Raw genomic sequence first — 16,800 nt, 5'->3', positions numbered from 1 at the left:
GCGTCGTAAAGCGGGTGCATCACATGGGCAGCGTGGCGGATGAACCTGTGGCAAAAAGTCACCATCCCGAGGAACTCGCGGAGACCTTGGGCCGTCTGGGGTTGAGGAAAAGCGGCAACAGCTTCCACTTTTGCCGGGAGCGGGGTGGCGCCGTCCTCGTTGATGAGGTGGCCGAGGAATTGGATGGAGGGCACACCAAAGACACTTTTAACCTCGGTCAATAATCAGTCCAGCCTGGCTGAGCTTGGAGAAAAGCTGCCGGAGGTGTGAAAGGTGTTCTCCGATGGAGGAGCTGGCCACCAGGATGTCATCCAAGTAGACGAAGAGGAACGGCATATCCCGGAGAACAGAGTCCATGAGACGCTGAAAAGACTGGGCCGCGTTTTTAAGGCCGAATGGCATCCTGAGAAACTCGAACAGTCCAAAAGGTGTTATCACAGCAGTCTTAGGCATATCGGCGGGGTGTACCGGAACTTGGTGATAGCCCCGTACCAATCCCCCTTGGAAAACACCTTCGCACCTGCCAGGTGGGCAGAGAAGTCCTGTATGTGCGGGACGGGATAGCGATCGTGCGTCGTGGCATCATTGAGGCGGCGATAGTCTCCACACGGTCGCCAGCCGCCGTCCGACTTCGGAACCATGTGGAGAGGCGAGGCCCACGGGCTGTCCGAACGACGAATTATGCCAAGGCGTTCCATGTTGGCGAATTCGGACTTAGCTGTGGCCAATCTATCAGGGTTGAGGCGTCGGGCCTTAGAGTGAACCGGCGGGCCCACGGTCTCGATGTGGTGCTCGACCCCATGCTTGGTAGAAGTGGCTGCAAATGTAGGCGTGGTCAGGCTGGGGAATTCTCCAAGAAGCCGCGTGAACACGCCGTCATCTGAGAGCGGGCTGGCAAGGCCCTCAAACGTCTCCACATCACACCCACAAGCAACAGTGGAAAACGTCACAGCGTCCAACAGGCGGCCATTTTTAACATCCACCAGTAGACTGTGGGCACACAAATAGTCCGCGCCAAGAAGGGGAAAAGAAATGTCCGCAGTGACAAAGTCCCAAGTGAACCGGCGCTCCCCAAAACATACATCCACTGTCTTAGTGCCGTAGGTCTGGATAGGTGCATCGTTGGCCGCTGACAGGTGCGGGCCGTGAGTGCCCCCAGCAGCATCTTCAGCCGAGGCAGGCAACACGCTTCTGCGGGCGCCAGAGTCACAAAGGAATTTGAGTCTGGAGAGGGTGTCCATGATAAACAGCAGCCGGCACTCTGCACCCCCACTCACAGCTGCAACTGAGTGGAGGCGTCGCCGTTTTCCGACGCAACAAAGGAGCAAGGGGCGCGGCACCTCTTCGCCTTGGTTCCAAAACATGCGTGAAAATAGCATAAGCCAGGGGCTGATCGGCCATCCACGACAGCGCGTACCTTATGAGGTGCCGTTGCGGCCGCCGGGACTGGGAAGGCGCGTGCAGAGGCCAAGACCTCGTGGTTGTAACGCTGGGTGGCCAGGAAAAAACGGTCAGCTTCCTCCGCCAGAGCACGTGGCTCGGAGATGGTAGTGTTCGCTAGCGCTGTCTGGACATGAGGAGGCATGTGGCGCAGAAACAGTTCAATAAACAAAAAGTTCGGCTCCTCCGCGCCAAGCAGGTTCAGCATTTTTTCCATTAGCTCGGACGGCTTACTGTCCCCCAAGCCCTGGATGGCGAAAAGGCGGCGAGCCCTTTCCGGTCGTGACAGCTCGAAGGTCTTAAGGAGGTACGCTTTGAGCCCCGCGTACATATCCCGTGCCGGGGGAGAGGTGATAAAACTCACGGCTCTGGCCGCCGTGGAGCTCCCGAGCGCGGCCACGACGTGGCAGTAGCGCGTGGAATCGTCCGTAATTCCTCGGATGGCAAACTGAGCTTCAGCTTGTACAAACCACGTCGCCGCGGCCGACTCCCAAAACTCCGGTAACTTGAGATCAGCGGAGTTCGCCATGTCGCTCAATTCGATCAAATTCTCAGCCTCGGAAACGTCAACGAGGCGGATGTCGGGGTCACCAATGTAGCGAGTAGTGACGGGAGTCGGAGGCGGAGTGTTGAAGTCCAGAGCCAGAGACTGGCGTTTTATTGACATCATCAACAACAACTCACTCTGCGCGAGGCTCACAAACCTACCAACATTTTGTTCTTTTATCCTTTCATCCTTTTATCCTTTCATCCCATCCAACTCCTCCTTCGTCCCAACGTTCCGTGGGTGAATTATGTTCTCATCACCACAGGCTGTCATTTATGGAAATTGACGATTGTGAAAAACATATAGACCCATTCACTACTTAGTGCGATATGGCCGTGAATGTTATCGCCATTCAGTAGTACCTTTCACATTCCGTTAGCATAATGTAGCTACAATAGGCTGTTTTCACGGAGGAAAATAAGGCAACATTTAGCCTGATTGAAACGCAGCGGAATGGAACGTCTGTTCTTCATAAAGTCATTCTGTTCTATTACATTCAACTTTGCCGCCCCTTTCACGCTAATTGTTACCGTCCACCTCACTTTCACCCCAATAGTTACGACCGAGAAGTGATCGATCTTGAGGTTACTGCTATTTGAAAACAACACATTTTCTTCTAAATGTCAAGATACTCGCTTCTTACCTTTTGGAGTAGAAAGAAAGCCAGCTGTGAATCACTTTTCTAATCCAAGTCCGATCTCTCTCCACCGCTGAAATATCAAACCAATGTTCACTCTCGTTCTTGCCCGGCGTCGGTCACTATCAAGTTTAGATTTTAAATTTTTTTTTCGTGGCACTTGACATTGTTTTCATTTTTTTTTTAAGCAACCTTCCGCGGAGTAACAGCGGGTGTCTGGGGCAGCGAAAATCTGTACTAGTTCCGTCTTCGCGACTACAGGAAACAACTGACGATGACGCGCATGACGTCACAGACAGAGGGCGGGAAATTCGAAGGAATCGGACCGGACGTTTCCTAAATAATATTGGCCAGAGGCTTGTAGGAGTACCCATTGTGAACAGCTAAGATGTTGATCTACTAATTAGAATATGTTTCAGTCATAAATGGTCAAATAAAAAGGCTATTGTTAAGATATTTTTTTGGGAAATCCTCCATATAGTAGCTTTAAGTAGCAGTTCGGGCATGACTCACTCGCTGGATTATTACCCTGCTCTTTGCCGCACCTGCGAATCGCGCTTGTCTCCGATTAGCAGTTCTTTCTTTGCTTGCCTGGGTTTTTTTTTTTTTTTTTTTTTTTGTAAATTTTGACTTCCTTATTTGAACTTTGTACTTGCTACCATTTTCTGGAGCAACCTCTTTGTGTTGAGTTTTTCCGTGTCTAACTTGCGCTTTTTGTTATCTTATATCTTGCTTGTTGCAAGCTCCTTTCGTTCTACTTTTTGTATTGTGTATTTTTGAAAATTAAATCTTGTTATCCTTATTGTCTGCATTTTTGGGGTCCACCTCTCTTGAAACATAACAGATACAGTGAATCTCAATATAAGAACCACCAATAAACAGCAAAGCACAAAAATCATTCTTTGAAATACAGATTTTTATTAATGAGAATCTGACAGTGAATAGTTGTAAATGGTTAGAATACAGTTTGTTGTTTTTTTTTAATGTGAAATTAGCGGACAGACATTAAGACGAAAAACCCCAAAAAATAAACAAATTTAAACTGAAAAATGAACAGCAAAAATTACCTTCAAACGTGATTGAGATGATCCCAAGTTGAACCATGCCAATGTCTGACTTATTGTAGACAGCGTGAAATACAGTACAGTACTTGATTGACATTGATTTCTTCTTAAGCTCACCCACCGGCCCACTTACAACTCAGCGACCAATAATTGGCTTGACAGTGCAATGTCAGACATTCCAGTACACACAACAGAAAGCATTAACTTGAGCATTAGGTATGAAGGGAGCTTTCACACCTGCGGCTCTCTCTCCGGTCGGTTTCAGTTTGTAAACAATTTCCGTTTGGCTCGTGTCGCTCTTCTCTTATCCAGAATGTAAGACAAATGGAACCTGCAACAAGGTTTGCTGTTTGGAATAGCAACTACAGCTTGATTAAAACGACCTAAAGGGCTCTAAGTGTGAAAGCACCCAAGTACACTGCAAAATGTTTTAGCCTGTCAAAATTGTGTTAATACATGATTCCATTTCATATGTGACTGTGTGAGCGTGCAGGTGGAAGAAATGTAACAGCTTATATCAGTAGTGTGTACAGTGATGTGGTGGTGAGCACACAGCAGTGAATCTTGCCTGTTGTGTGACTGCAGTCAACCCTTTTTGTTTTGCCTTTTGGGATACATGCAAAACGTGCATTGCAGAAAGGAGAGCCACACGTGCGCTGCCAAATACTACAGAGTATGACAGCTAGATGTTGCATTTCAAATAAGAAAAAATATAGTAACTGTTCATACAGATGCACAACAGGACAGTGCAAGGTTGCTCACTGATGTCAGGGTTTGCTGTTATTCATTGTGGTTGCTAGATTTTTTTTGTTTTGTTTTTTTTTGTGATACACAACCCTGCTCTGTGTGAATATGACACTATAAAGAAAACTGCGGTAGCAGTTTCCAACCTTTTCTGTGCTCTACATCCCTTCAAGACATTTAATATATGATAATCTCTTATAACATTGTTGGTTGAAAAGTAATTAATACTAAATATGACCAAAAATATGTGCATTTAGACTTAATTAGAAAATCTGGCCCAAGACATTCATGTAAAAACAGAAAATTGCAAACTAAGAGTTTTGCCAGAATTTTGTTGGTGTCTCAAAGAAATTGAGCCAAAACAGAGTACAACATATAAAGAAGTTGAGAACATTCATAACTATTTTTCCATCCCTCTAAAAACAAAAACAAAAACAAAAAAAATCCTATTATGTTTGAAGGAGCATTAAGGTTTTACATGTAGTCGTATTCAGTGTTAAGCAACAATTAGTTACAACACAAATAGTTGAATCCCTTCTCACCAAGAACACAAAGAATGACACCGTACTGTATTTTAAAAGGACCCTAAACCATTAAAAAATAAAAAGTAAAAATCACTGAAGCTTAACTGCTAATGTTGACAACTTTTCAAGGCACAGATTCACGGATTAAAAATGGAGGCATCACAAGTGTCCCGACAGCCACCATTTTCTGTCAAGTAATAACGCAGAAACAAACTGCAAGTGTGCTTGCTGACAGTTTTTGTCAGCCACAAGCAGGCTGGCAGCACTTCAATCATCTGTCCAACAAGAAATCCCCTTTCAATTCACCTTCGGACATTTTGACAAACGGAAACTGGTGCAATGTGAAGAACTGCTGCATGTATGATTGAGACACTAAACAGTTAAATCGATATTCATCATTTTCAATTCTGTCCATTTTGTGGAATTGATTGTTGATTACGGTAGGGTGGCCAGATTTTCAATTTCACTGAAAATCGATGACCAGAAACTAGTTATAACTAATCTCTAGTCAACCTGGTTGTTTTATGACTAGCTAACGCTAAATCTATCTGGTTGGCTGTGCTGTTTACCTCACGGACGTCCCGCATTGTAACATTGGAAATATGCCGCAAGAAAAGCTTGGTTTGTTTTGGGTCTGATCGTCGCACAGCATCATTAGGCTATTTGTGCTACATTTCCCATGATTCTGAGACACAGAAGCAGGAAGTATTTCTACCTCCAGTATGACGAAAACACGCTTGCTAGTGATTTAACAGTGGACTTTTATTTTATTTTTTGAAATTGTTTTATCATATGAATCGCTATGACAAGTTACAACTGTGTGATTGACATGCATATGGCCCAAACAACTGGCTTACTGTTGTAACTAAAAAACACAAGGCTCAAAAGCGGAAGTCTCCTGTTTAAACCAGGCCGTCTGGTCACCCCACATTAATCACGTTTTGATGCAATTGAAGCAAAATGGAACGCACAATTTGATATGAACCAGTAGAAGTGCTAACATGAGTAGCTCAAGTCTCACATCCTTAGATTGCAATCTTGCATGCAGATTATTGAAAGAGAAAAGATGGCCAGGTTACATTTGCTGGACTGACCATGTATGTATTTTAAACTTTACATTTAACGTGAAGCGGTTTAGTTGGGGCTCTGGCTCGACTGTATTGCTTTCTGCTGTTTAAAAACAAACAAAATCATTTATTAGTTTATGTCCTGAATTTCCCTTCAGGGATCTTAATGCATATCCTATCTTAAAACAATGGCAGCTTACACTCAATATCCCAAAGCTAAACTCTCCAATATGGCCTGAAGCTTAGCAACATTCCCTTTTAACTAGATTAAATTGAAATTATTTTGTCAGACATCCTGACATGTCACTGGATATTTATTGCTGATTGCATGTGAAAAACAAGCATCAAAACTATTCCAACAGAAAACATGAAACCGAGATTTCAGTGTCTAATATTCACCATAACCTACGGATAGCTTAATTCGAATGTGCAGTGCAAAGCAATTGGTCCTCTTCCTGTCGAGTGTAGTATTTAACATATTTTCTCAGCAAGCACACATTAATTACGGCTCCAATCCATTTCACAGAGGTAGGATGCTGACAACATGCAAGCTGGCAGAGTGTTGTGACCCGCTAAACACAACGGAAGCAGAATTCATGAATGAGCTGTTTGTCCTGCAAAAATGTGCCACAGTGGCCTTCGTGCTGTGCTGGATGCCGTGCTCAATATGAAAAGTGAAAGCACGTAAAACTGCTGAAGCTAAAGCTATCCACACAATGCTAAAAATCTGTACAATATTTAAATACTGTATATACACAAAGAAATATTACCGTTACTTTCACACTAAGACTTCACATATCCAAGTGGGCATGTAACATGTAGTCTAAAAATCAGAAATATTAACAAATAAAGGCAACGCTATATAGGATTTGATGGTTCTCGCTTGCAGCATGTTTGACATTCCTACGATTCGTGATTTGAGAACTCAGGCCAAAAGAGCAAATGGTATATATCACCCACTCTTAAGCACAAGATGTAATGCTGCTTCAGATTCCTTGACTGCATTAAGTGTTGTGTTTTGATTCAGCAGAATAACATGAGAGCAAGACTGTACGTAATGGCCTTTGTCACTTCTCATGGACACCAACGACACCGTTGAGGCTTTTGCATGTAGAGTAGTCAAGATATCTTATGCTGCATTCGAGGAAAATCGGACTTTTCCCACATCAAATCAGGAAGAGTGTACAGTACTGTAACTCGAATATCCCACTTGCAAAGCCGAAAAAAAAGGACCCCGACTTCACCGACTGACTTCAAAGTGATGTCACTCAACAATGGCGACCCCTTTGGAAACACATACTGTGAATGGTAAAACAATTTACTCAAGTATAAAACTAGATAGCTTTCTTCATTCATAAATATTGGCCATAACTTCACATTACACAACGTACGTGACAGTATGCCGCTATCTCCCTGCATGAAATTATACGGTGAACTATTGAACTGTATGGAATGCTTATGAAATAAGATACATAAATGAAGCAAAATTGTGAGAAGGCAAGTTTACTGGAGGTAAAAATTTGTTTGGAGGACCAAAACAAAGAACAATTTATCACTCTCCACCATTTTGGTTGTTTACTTTCGACTCAAACGCTTTCAGGACGGAACTGGGAGACTCCAAGTGGGATAAATACAACTTCTGACCTTCCTCGAATGCAACATTAATTTGCCATGATGTCATAGTTTTTTGGGTGGCAGTTGAAAGCATGAGTGCCATAGTATAAAACATGCTGCACTTTTTGATTCTCCGCCAGTTCATCGACCGCACAAATATTGAAGGTGGCTGTGGTGATGCCTGATGGCAGGTGTCCAAAGTCAACTACATTTGGTGATAGAAAGAAAACAGACTCTTTAGTACGTAATCAAAAGATCCTTCTAATCCAAATAAATCTGTAAACTAAACCAGATGTATAATTCAGAAGACAACAGACAGTATGAATATTTGACACCAAGGCTTACTTGTATGTTTCTCGTTTCTGCTTCTTTCACGCAAAGCTGTTTTGCAGAGCACATATACCAGAGGTACATTCATAGCATCAGCATTATTTTCACTGCAATTAATCCACACGTTTGTATTTTTTTTTTGAGACATGTTTCACAATATCATTTAGCTAGTAAGATATCAAGCATAAACAGTACGTTTAAATGGGCTAGTATAATGCGGGCATTGGATAAATGCTTTATTAATTGGTAGGCCTGATTTAATAATACCCAAAAAGTGTCTAAGCATCAATTTAGAATATTTTCAATATTCTACTAGTTGTGTGTATGTGCATGTGAGCTGTGGCGTTTCCAATGAGGTCTGCCTCATTCCTCAATGGCCGAGGAAGTCAATACTGGCCTTGACCGTGCGCCCGGTGGACACGTCCACCGCCAAGGCCCGAATCTCGGTGTCGCCAAACTGCATGAGCGTCTGGATCTCGCGGCGTGGCGCTGCGCTTTCCGTGCCGCTAACATCCAAGCGAAGCGTGCCGCACTTCTTGACGCCAGACTCGCTAATGAAGCCCACGTTCTCCTTCTCGGCGCAGTAGACGTGGATGACGATGACCTGCTGCGAGGGCTTGGCCGGCGTGTAGCTCCGTTTGACCATCTCGCCCAGCGCGACTGACTGGTCGGCGGCGATGAAGGTGTCAAAGACGTCGGTGCACCAGCGCGTTCCGTCCTTCACCAGCAACTTCTCGGGAGGATGCTTGCCCTCGACAAAGCGGTTAAGGACGCCGACGCCGTACGTAAGGGGGGAACGGCGGATTTTGATGATGCTGGGATCCAAACCGAACAGCACTGCGCCCTTCAGGATAGTGAGGCCGACGTCGTGTGGGATGATAATACGACTGCGGCCGTGAAGCATGTTCTGGACGGCCTGCTGGAGCAGAGCTGATTCGGCGAAACCGCCCACTAGGAAAAGGAACTTGATGTCGCTCACCTCGGGTTTCTCAAAGAGCTCATCTAAACGGGGGCAGAAAATAAAACACTTATTATCATTAATAAACACAGTTTGCATCATGGTTTCCACATGTCACCTGCACTAAAAATCAATTAGGATCAGAATAAAAAGTTATAGGTAGGGCCTTATACTAGCGCCTTTAATATCGTCAAAAATCAGCCAAATTGTTTTGAACCCCCCACCAACCCCTCCCTTTTTTTGGTGGCCCCGGGGACGATCCAGGACACGCTAGAGAGACTATATCTCTCGGCTCTCCTGGGAACGCCTTGGGATCCCGCCGGAGGAGCTGGTTGAAGTGGCTGGGGGGAGGGAAGTCTAGGTTTCCCTCCTAAAGCTGCTGCCCCCGCGACCCGACTCGGATAACCGGTAGAAGATGGATGGATGGCACTTGTTCAGTATCAGTACAAAACAGACACTTAATAAGACATGAACTTAACTTAAGCGTGACCCCAGACATGACAAAGAACCACCGAACAGCTATCGGGTTTGTAACCTTGTACTGTCTCACAACTATTAAAAAAAAAAAAAAAAAAAAAAACTTGTATGTATTGGTCATGTTTGGACCTTATGTGTATGACCTGAAAAAAATAATATTCAATTTTATTTTCCAACAAATATATATTTTTATTATGATTTTACTTGTGTGGCTAGCTAGCTTGTTTTGTTTATATGGCTAATTGTTAGCCTTATAGCTTTGTTTTAAGCTGAACATATTAATATACTATGATCTGGTGCGATCATTGTAGAAAGCTTTCCATGTTAGATGTTGGTCCTAAATGACAGATGTGATAAATCTTAAACAACAGTAAATAATAGGCTAATAGAGAATAAATATTGGATGTGTTTTTTTAATAAATTAACTGTGTTCGGTCTGGTGAAATCCTTATCAGTCACTGATCTCAAAATGGGAAAAAAAAAGAAGAAAGGAAAACAGGATACTGGTCATTTTATTTTATTTTTCTTTAAATGATTTTTCAGTCTCAATAATGTGTTCGTCTCGTTTGTTGGGGTCTCGACTACAGCACATTCATCCATCCATTTTCTTGACCACTTATTCCTCACAAGGGTCGCAGGGGGAAGCTGGCACCCATGTCAGCTGGCTCTGGGCAATAGGCGGGGTACACCCTGAACTGGTTGCCAGACAATCACAGGGCACACAGAGACGAACACGCATCCACACTCACAAGCACACCTAGGGACAATTCGGAGCGCCCAATTAACCAGCCATGCATGTTTTTGGAATGTGGGAGGAGACCGGAGAAGACCCATGCAGGCACGGGGAGAACATGCAAACTCCACCCACGAGGGCCGGAGCCTGGACTCGAACCCAAGTGCTCAGTACTGGGAGGCGGACGTGCTAACCACTCGACTACCGTGCCTCCATGTTGAACATGTTGCCTAATTAAAGAGATTGAAATTTAATTATTAACCATATTGTTGACAGTATTTTCTGAAGAAAAATAAACTGATTTGGGGATTTACAATAGGCTCCCATGTTAATCATTTGTGATTAGATGATTGAGGATGTGGAACGTCCTGATTGAGGATGTGGAACGTCCCGCCTACATATTCAATGGATTTCGGCCTTCTGCCATGGAGGGATCCCACTATTTGTCAGTTTTCAGCACGTGCATTGCCAATGATGGTTACATAGTGCGATAAGGTCCATGACAAAGACTGTTCATGTCCCGAAAATAATACACAGAGGTAATTTTTCCACAAAAATTGTGAAAACTCCAGGTTTCACTGTATGAAGATAAAACTTACAGACTGACCAACATGAGGCAGTATTTTTATTTATTTTTTATTGCAGCCTCTGCGATTTGAAAATTGCATTCTGCAACACTGCAATGTTGATTTGAATTGTTTATCCATTATTATTAGTAGGGGTGTTAAAAAAAAAATCGATTCGGCGATATATCGCGATACTACATCGCGCGATTCTCGAATCGATTCAATAATCGGCAGAATCGATTTTTTTTTTTTTTTTTTTTTTTTTTTTTTTTTTTTAGGATTCACACCTTGAGCATGGAAGAATGTTATATGAACGGCACATTAAGCCTTAATATTTTTATTTTAATGCTGTTCAAATGTGAAACAGATTGCAAACTGTTTGTGTACAGTGGCTCACGGTTATAAGCCTCAAGTTTTAGATAAATATATTCATACAAATCTTACAGTGTACATGTACAAATTTACTGATAGTATTTTCTAAATTTGAATGGAAAAAAATCGCAACAATCGACTTATAAATTCGTATCGGGATTAATCGGTATCGAATCGTGACCATTCGTATCGGGATTAATCGGTATCGAATCGAATCGTGACCTGTGAATCGTGATACGAATCGAATCGTCAGGTACTAGGCAATTCACACCCCTAATTATTAGTGATAACTACCTCGGCTTGTCAGAGGCTTTAGTCATCCATAATTAATAAAACTTATAATCAACACACAAACATGTACTTTTCGACAAGCTACAGTGTAATGTGTGTATTTGAAGTGTAGCTTACTGATGTGTTGAATGATATGATCGATAGTGGGCTTGAAAAGGGAATTCATAGCGTCAGGACTCATCCTCAGCATCCCCTGCGATGACCATTTCACAAAATCCACACTAGAGAGAAAAGAGTTCAAGATCATTAATAACTGTTTAACTAGAATACTAAATGATATTTTAAAATGACGTGACGAATAGTCCGAGATAAGATTACATAAGATCCCATCAGAAAAAGCATGGTCTAAATAATGATAAATTAGTGCATCCATACATTCATTATATTATAGTATTGGACTCGTTTTTTAGGCAATGGCGAAGATATATTCAATAGATTATACATACATTACAATAGAATCAGTTAAAACCAGGGCTGGACTGACCATCTGGACGCTGGGCCCATGTGGTGTTAACAATATTTATCTATTTATTTATTTACCCCCACCACCACCACCACCACCCCCAACCATCACCACCACCACCCCACTTTCTTCCCCCCCAGCATACAGGCCCAAATTTTAGAGCTGGGTTCCCCAATCCTGGCCCACGAGGGCCGGAGTCCTATAGGTTTTTGATATTTTCGTCCTCCAACAAACCTGATTCTAAAGATCAGGATCATTATCAGGCTTCTGCACAGCTTGCTGATGACCTGATTATGTGACACGTGTTAGAGGACGGAAACAACTAAAACCTGCAGGACTCGGGCCTTCGAGAACCAGGATTGGGACGAACATTTTTTTTTAATGGGACTGGCCCACTCATCTACTTACAATTGACAGTAAAATGGATCAATCAACATATAGTAGCCTTGGGAACCTGCTCAACTTCTCCCCTTTGAAGGAGCGGCCCAGTGGTCCAACTTCAGAATAGACAGCCAATTGGGGATATAGTACAGTCGTGAAGAGACTAGCCCATGTATCATTTCAACATGAGAACCATAAATGAGAAAGAGTGGGAAAAACACAATCTTATTTGATATGCTGACAATGACAGATATAGTACATTCACTGGAGTAGCTGTTGTAGCCTCTATTTATTGTGACAGCAATGCTCTAGTAATTGGTACTGCTAGCCAGTAAGCTATAACTAGGGGTGTGCTCAAAAAATCGATACGGCAATATATCGTTGCGGGCCTCATCACAATACACGTATCGATACGCAGACGTCAGAATCGATATTGCTTGTTAACTTTAAATCGGCAGTTCACGTTTGCCTTTGCGGCTTGCATTGTACCTAAAAAATAAAAACCAGCAGCGTCTTTGAAGTTAATTGCCTTCAATTAATGCAAAAATAGCTCACCGGTGATTGGTCACTGTGTCTTGCTAAGAAAAATGAAAACAGAGGAAGAATGTCAACATTTATTTATTGATAAACTTAACATGGCACGTGTCTCAGTGTACCAATTTTCCTATATTTTGTTTAAAAAAACTAAAAAAATAAAATGTGTTATTTGGGATACATATGTATCGCGATACGTATCGTATCGTGGCCCCTGTATCGTGATACGTATCGTATCGTGAGGTTGGCGGCGATACCCAGCCCTAGTTATAACATTTGAGTAATAAAGTGAGGGACTTAGGCGTGATGGAGTTAACATTTAGCTGACTCCCATGACATGCCCTCAAGCAATGGCGATCCATTACTAAATGATGGTGAAGCAGATTTTCAAGAATCAGAAGTTGTGGATGAGGAGCAACTGTCCATAGTAGGCGACATCGTAACATTGGAGGTATTTTTATGGACTCATTTAAACCCCAAAACGTGTAAAAACGGTTTTTAATACTTTGTACTTCACTCCCAAAAATGTATTTAGATGGTTTTCTCTACGTTTTTTTTTTTTAATCCAATAACATACAGAAGGGTTTGATGCTGCTTCTGACATGAAGAGGTGGCTTAAAGCAATGATAGTCATTAAAAAACGAAACAAAACGGCCAGCAGGTCAGCATCAGCCAGTGCCATGTTGCAACGAACTATTTTTGTCAGTATATTCACCTGGAATGAAACTTAGCTATATTCTAATGTTAATGAAGTCTATGCCACCGAGGAGGCGGGACTTCCGACTTCCATGTGTCACACACTTGCGCTGTTTCCGGTTACTGTTTGCGACGTGGGGGCTGCGTCCCGGTGCTTGAATGAGAATTGAAAAGCTGAATGTGAAGAAAATCTCAAAATAAATCGAAATCGCAATAAATGTAAAAAAAAAACGTGCAAAGACTGAGATCGGTTTAGTGCAGAATTACTGAGGTATTTCGGGAAATTTGTTCACCCTCTCAATTGTCCCTTTTTTTTTTTTTTTTTTTTTTGGCGTGGTGCTAAAACGGTGATGTGCTGATGCAACCAAGAAACGGTATATAAATGCCCTCACTTATATTTCAGTGTTTGATAAAGTAATAAAACAAGATGTCATCTCCAAATTAATAATCAAAATAGGCTATATTACCCCGACACATGTAAACAAATTAAAATACAGCACTAATAAGTACTTGGCTACTAAATCATATTTGAAACACTATCGAGCAGGGAGCACGAGCAATGCGCTCATTTTCGCGCTTCAGTCATGCAAATGCTCCGTCCTGCTTCTTATTTTGTTCCGCTTTCCCGACGACCAGTGCCGACGCGGTACTCTTGGCATGACAGCACGCTGTCTTGTCGAGTTCAGACTTGTAGTGTGACTACATATCCAGTCCACACAGAGCAAATTTATCAGGTAATCTGACAGCGTGACTGTCATGAAAGACAAAAAAATCGCGTAGTTTGAGCTCGGCAGTGTAGATCAGCATTTTCCCTGAATCCGACTACTACTTGTCTAATTCAGTGTCTGTTACATCATAAATCTTCACACAATTGATTAGGACTAGCTATTATAATCCCATGTGTGTGATTTACGTGCATTATGGTCATGTGAGAGTGCAGGACTTAATAGTAGCCCCTCCTTGAGACAAAGACATGCTTTGCACTTCCAGCTATGCATCAGAGACAAAGACCCATCAAAGGCTCTTGTTTCAGCCTTTGGAAGTTCAAATGATGATGACCCACCCTAGGGGATTACTAAAATATACAGACAGTAGACAAGGCAGTTGAATTCTACACTGTTGTCAGTCCTTACCGTTGGAAAAATACTGCATATAAGATATCCCCTTTCCGAGACCCCTTGGTTTTGTCACGCCGCCACCAGGCGTGGCGGTTCATGCTTTTATTTTTGTGTCTCTGTTTCCCGTTTTACTTTGAAATCCTAACTCTCCTCTCACCCCAGGTCACTTGCCCTTCCTGCCGCGCCATAATTACCGGTCCCCGCCCTTGATTATCACCACCTGCCACCAATCACCTACTGCAATAAAAGCCACCTGCATTCTCCCCTCAGTGCCGAAGTGTCACAGTCAGTGCATGGAAGCGTCCCACAGTCCTTATGTCCTCGTTCATGTTGCCACGTATTTTTGCCTTGTTTTTGTGCTTTTTCCTCCCCAGTGGAGCGCCTTTTGTTACCCCTTTTGCCTTGTGCCCTTTTTCCTCCCTAGCGGAGCGCTTTTCGTTGTCCCCAGTACCTTTTGCCTGTTTTTTCCTCCCTAGTGGAGCGCTTTTTGTTCTCCACTTTTTTGCCTCCCTGTTCTCATCTCAGCTTGAGAGGAGACCCCTGTTGGCCGGTAATAAACCTGCTGCCTTGGTGGCTTACCTTACGCCTGCGTCTGAGTCCTACCTTACCTCGCCTTGTCAGTACACTTCGGCCAGCATGGACCCAGCAGGCCAGGTCGAGGCCGCACTGCAGAGCCAGGAGGCCCGGCTCGACAACCAGGACCGGATCCAGCAGACCATGCTGTCCCAGATTGGGGAATTGACCAGCCAGGTCCACGAGCTGGTAAGCCTCTCACGGCGTCGAGCGCCAGCTCCTACTGGACAAATTCCTCATGCTGAGTTCTCCGTACCGACCACGCCATTCACCGGGGTAGGATTAAGACTGGCCTCCCCAGAACGATACTCCGGTGAACCCGGACGCTGTCAGACTTTCCTCACGGAATGCGACATTCATTTTGAACAGTTACCACAGGCATTTCCCACAGCCCGATCCCGAGTGGCCTTCATGGTGTCTCACCTGACGGGACGGGCCAAAACCTGGGCGACCGCGGAATGGGCCAGGGGTTCCTCGGTCTGCCAAAGCGTACAGGACTTTCAAATCGCTTTGCGCCAAGTCTTTGATCCAGAAAACAATGACCGAGAGATGGCACGAGCACTGAGCCGACTTCAGCAAGGCAAAGAATCTGTCAGCGATTACGCTGTCCGTTTTCGAACACTGGCAACGAACAGTGGCTGGAACGCCATAGCTCTTCATGACCATTTCTTGAAAGGACTCTCACCTGCCATTCAAGAGCTTCTGATTCCCGTAGATCTCCCCACGGACTTGGACGCTTTAATTTCCCTCGCCATCCGCACCGATCATCGTCGCCAGGAGCTGGCCAAGATCGGCGGACCTCGAAGGAGGGAGGAACCCACCCCCTGGACACGGACACTGGAGGCCAGAAGGCTGCGACCCATCTTTCCTTCCCGACCGGAACCAGGAGAGGTGGACCTCGCCAGCGACGAACCCATGCAACTGGGAAGGGCTCGGCTTTCGCCGGAGGAGAGACAGCGCCGACGCCGAGAGGGCCGTTGCTACTATTGTGGTGGTCTTGGACACTTGGTGGAATCCTGCACCACGAAGGGCAACCCTCCGGTGAGTTCTCCGTCACGCCGACCCGCCAAGAACCACAGACTCACGCAAATTCAGATAACCCACCACAATGTCACCACAGATCTGTCAGCCCTTATCGACTCCGGATCCGACGAAAGTCTCATGGACTGGGAGCTCGTAAAGCAAATACGATGCTCCACCGAACCCCTTTCCTCGACCATCCTGGCTAGAGCGCTGAATGGTAAAGAGCTCTTCAAAATTACCCACATCACTGAACCTCTGGAAGTACAAATCGGGCAGCACCCCGAGACTCTTCGTTTCCATGTTTTCCACGCTGCTTCCCCCACTTTGGTTCTGGGACACCCTTGGCTGCGTCTACATAGCCCCAGAATCGACTGGAACACTGGAGTTGTTCTGGAGTGGGGAAAGGACTGCAGCTCTCACGGGTCGGAACAACCCGCACTCCGAAACTCCACATCCCAGGTTCACCAGGTGACTCTCGTCCCACCGGCTCAAGAAGAGTACCCGAACCTGCACACTGTTCCCTCCTGCTACCACCACCTGCGGGAGGTCTTCAGCAAAACCAAAGCCATGACTCTCCCTCCACACCGCCCATATGACTGCCCGATCGATCTGATTCCCGGTTCAACCATTCCCAAGGGGAGACTGTAC

The 16,800-nt window shown here is 44.4% G+C and overlaps 1 protein-coding gene across 8 annotated transcripts in view; it reads right to left on the bottom strand.

Moving 5' to 3' along the window:
- Positions 1–3,522: 3,522 nt before the first annotated feature.
- hspa12a (heat shock protein 12A) overlaps positions 3,523–16,800 on the bottom strand; it is a 65,279-nt gene continuing 52,001 nt past the window's right edge. For all 8 annotated transcript variants that reach the window (XM_077494860.1, XM_077494863.1, XM_077494859.1 and 5 more), the window contains 2 exons: positions 11,482–11,585; positions 3,523–8,969 (listed from right to left, as the gene is read on the bottom strand). In XM_077494860.1, the coding sequence (XP_077350986.1) occupies positions 8,338–8,969; positions 11,482–11,585 (736 nt within the window). In that variant the 3' untranslated portion in view covers positions 3,523–8,337. The remainder of the gene's footprint in view (positions 8,970–11,481; positions 11,586–16,800) is intronic.

The sequence above is a fragment of the Festucalex cinctus genome, chromosome 14 (genome assembly GCF_051991245.1).
Source record: "Festucalex cinctus isolate MCC-2025b chromosome 14, RoL_Fcin_1.0, whole genome shotgun sequence".
Classification (NCBI taxonomy): Eukaryota; Metazoa; Chordata; class Actinopteri; order Syngnathiformes; family Syngnathidae; genus Festucalex; species Festucalex cinctus.
The sequence above is the reverse complement of the archived record's forward strand: the minus strand, read 5'-3'. Positions and strand labels throughout refer to the sequence as shown.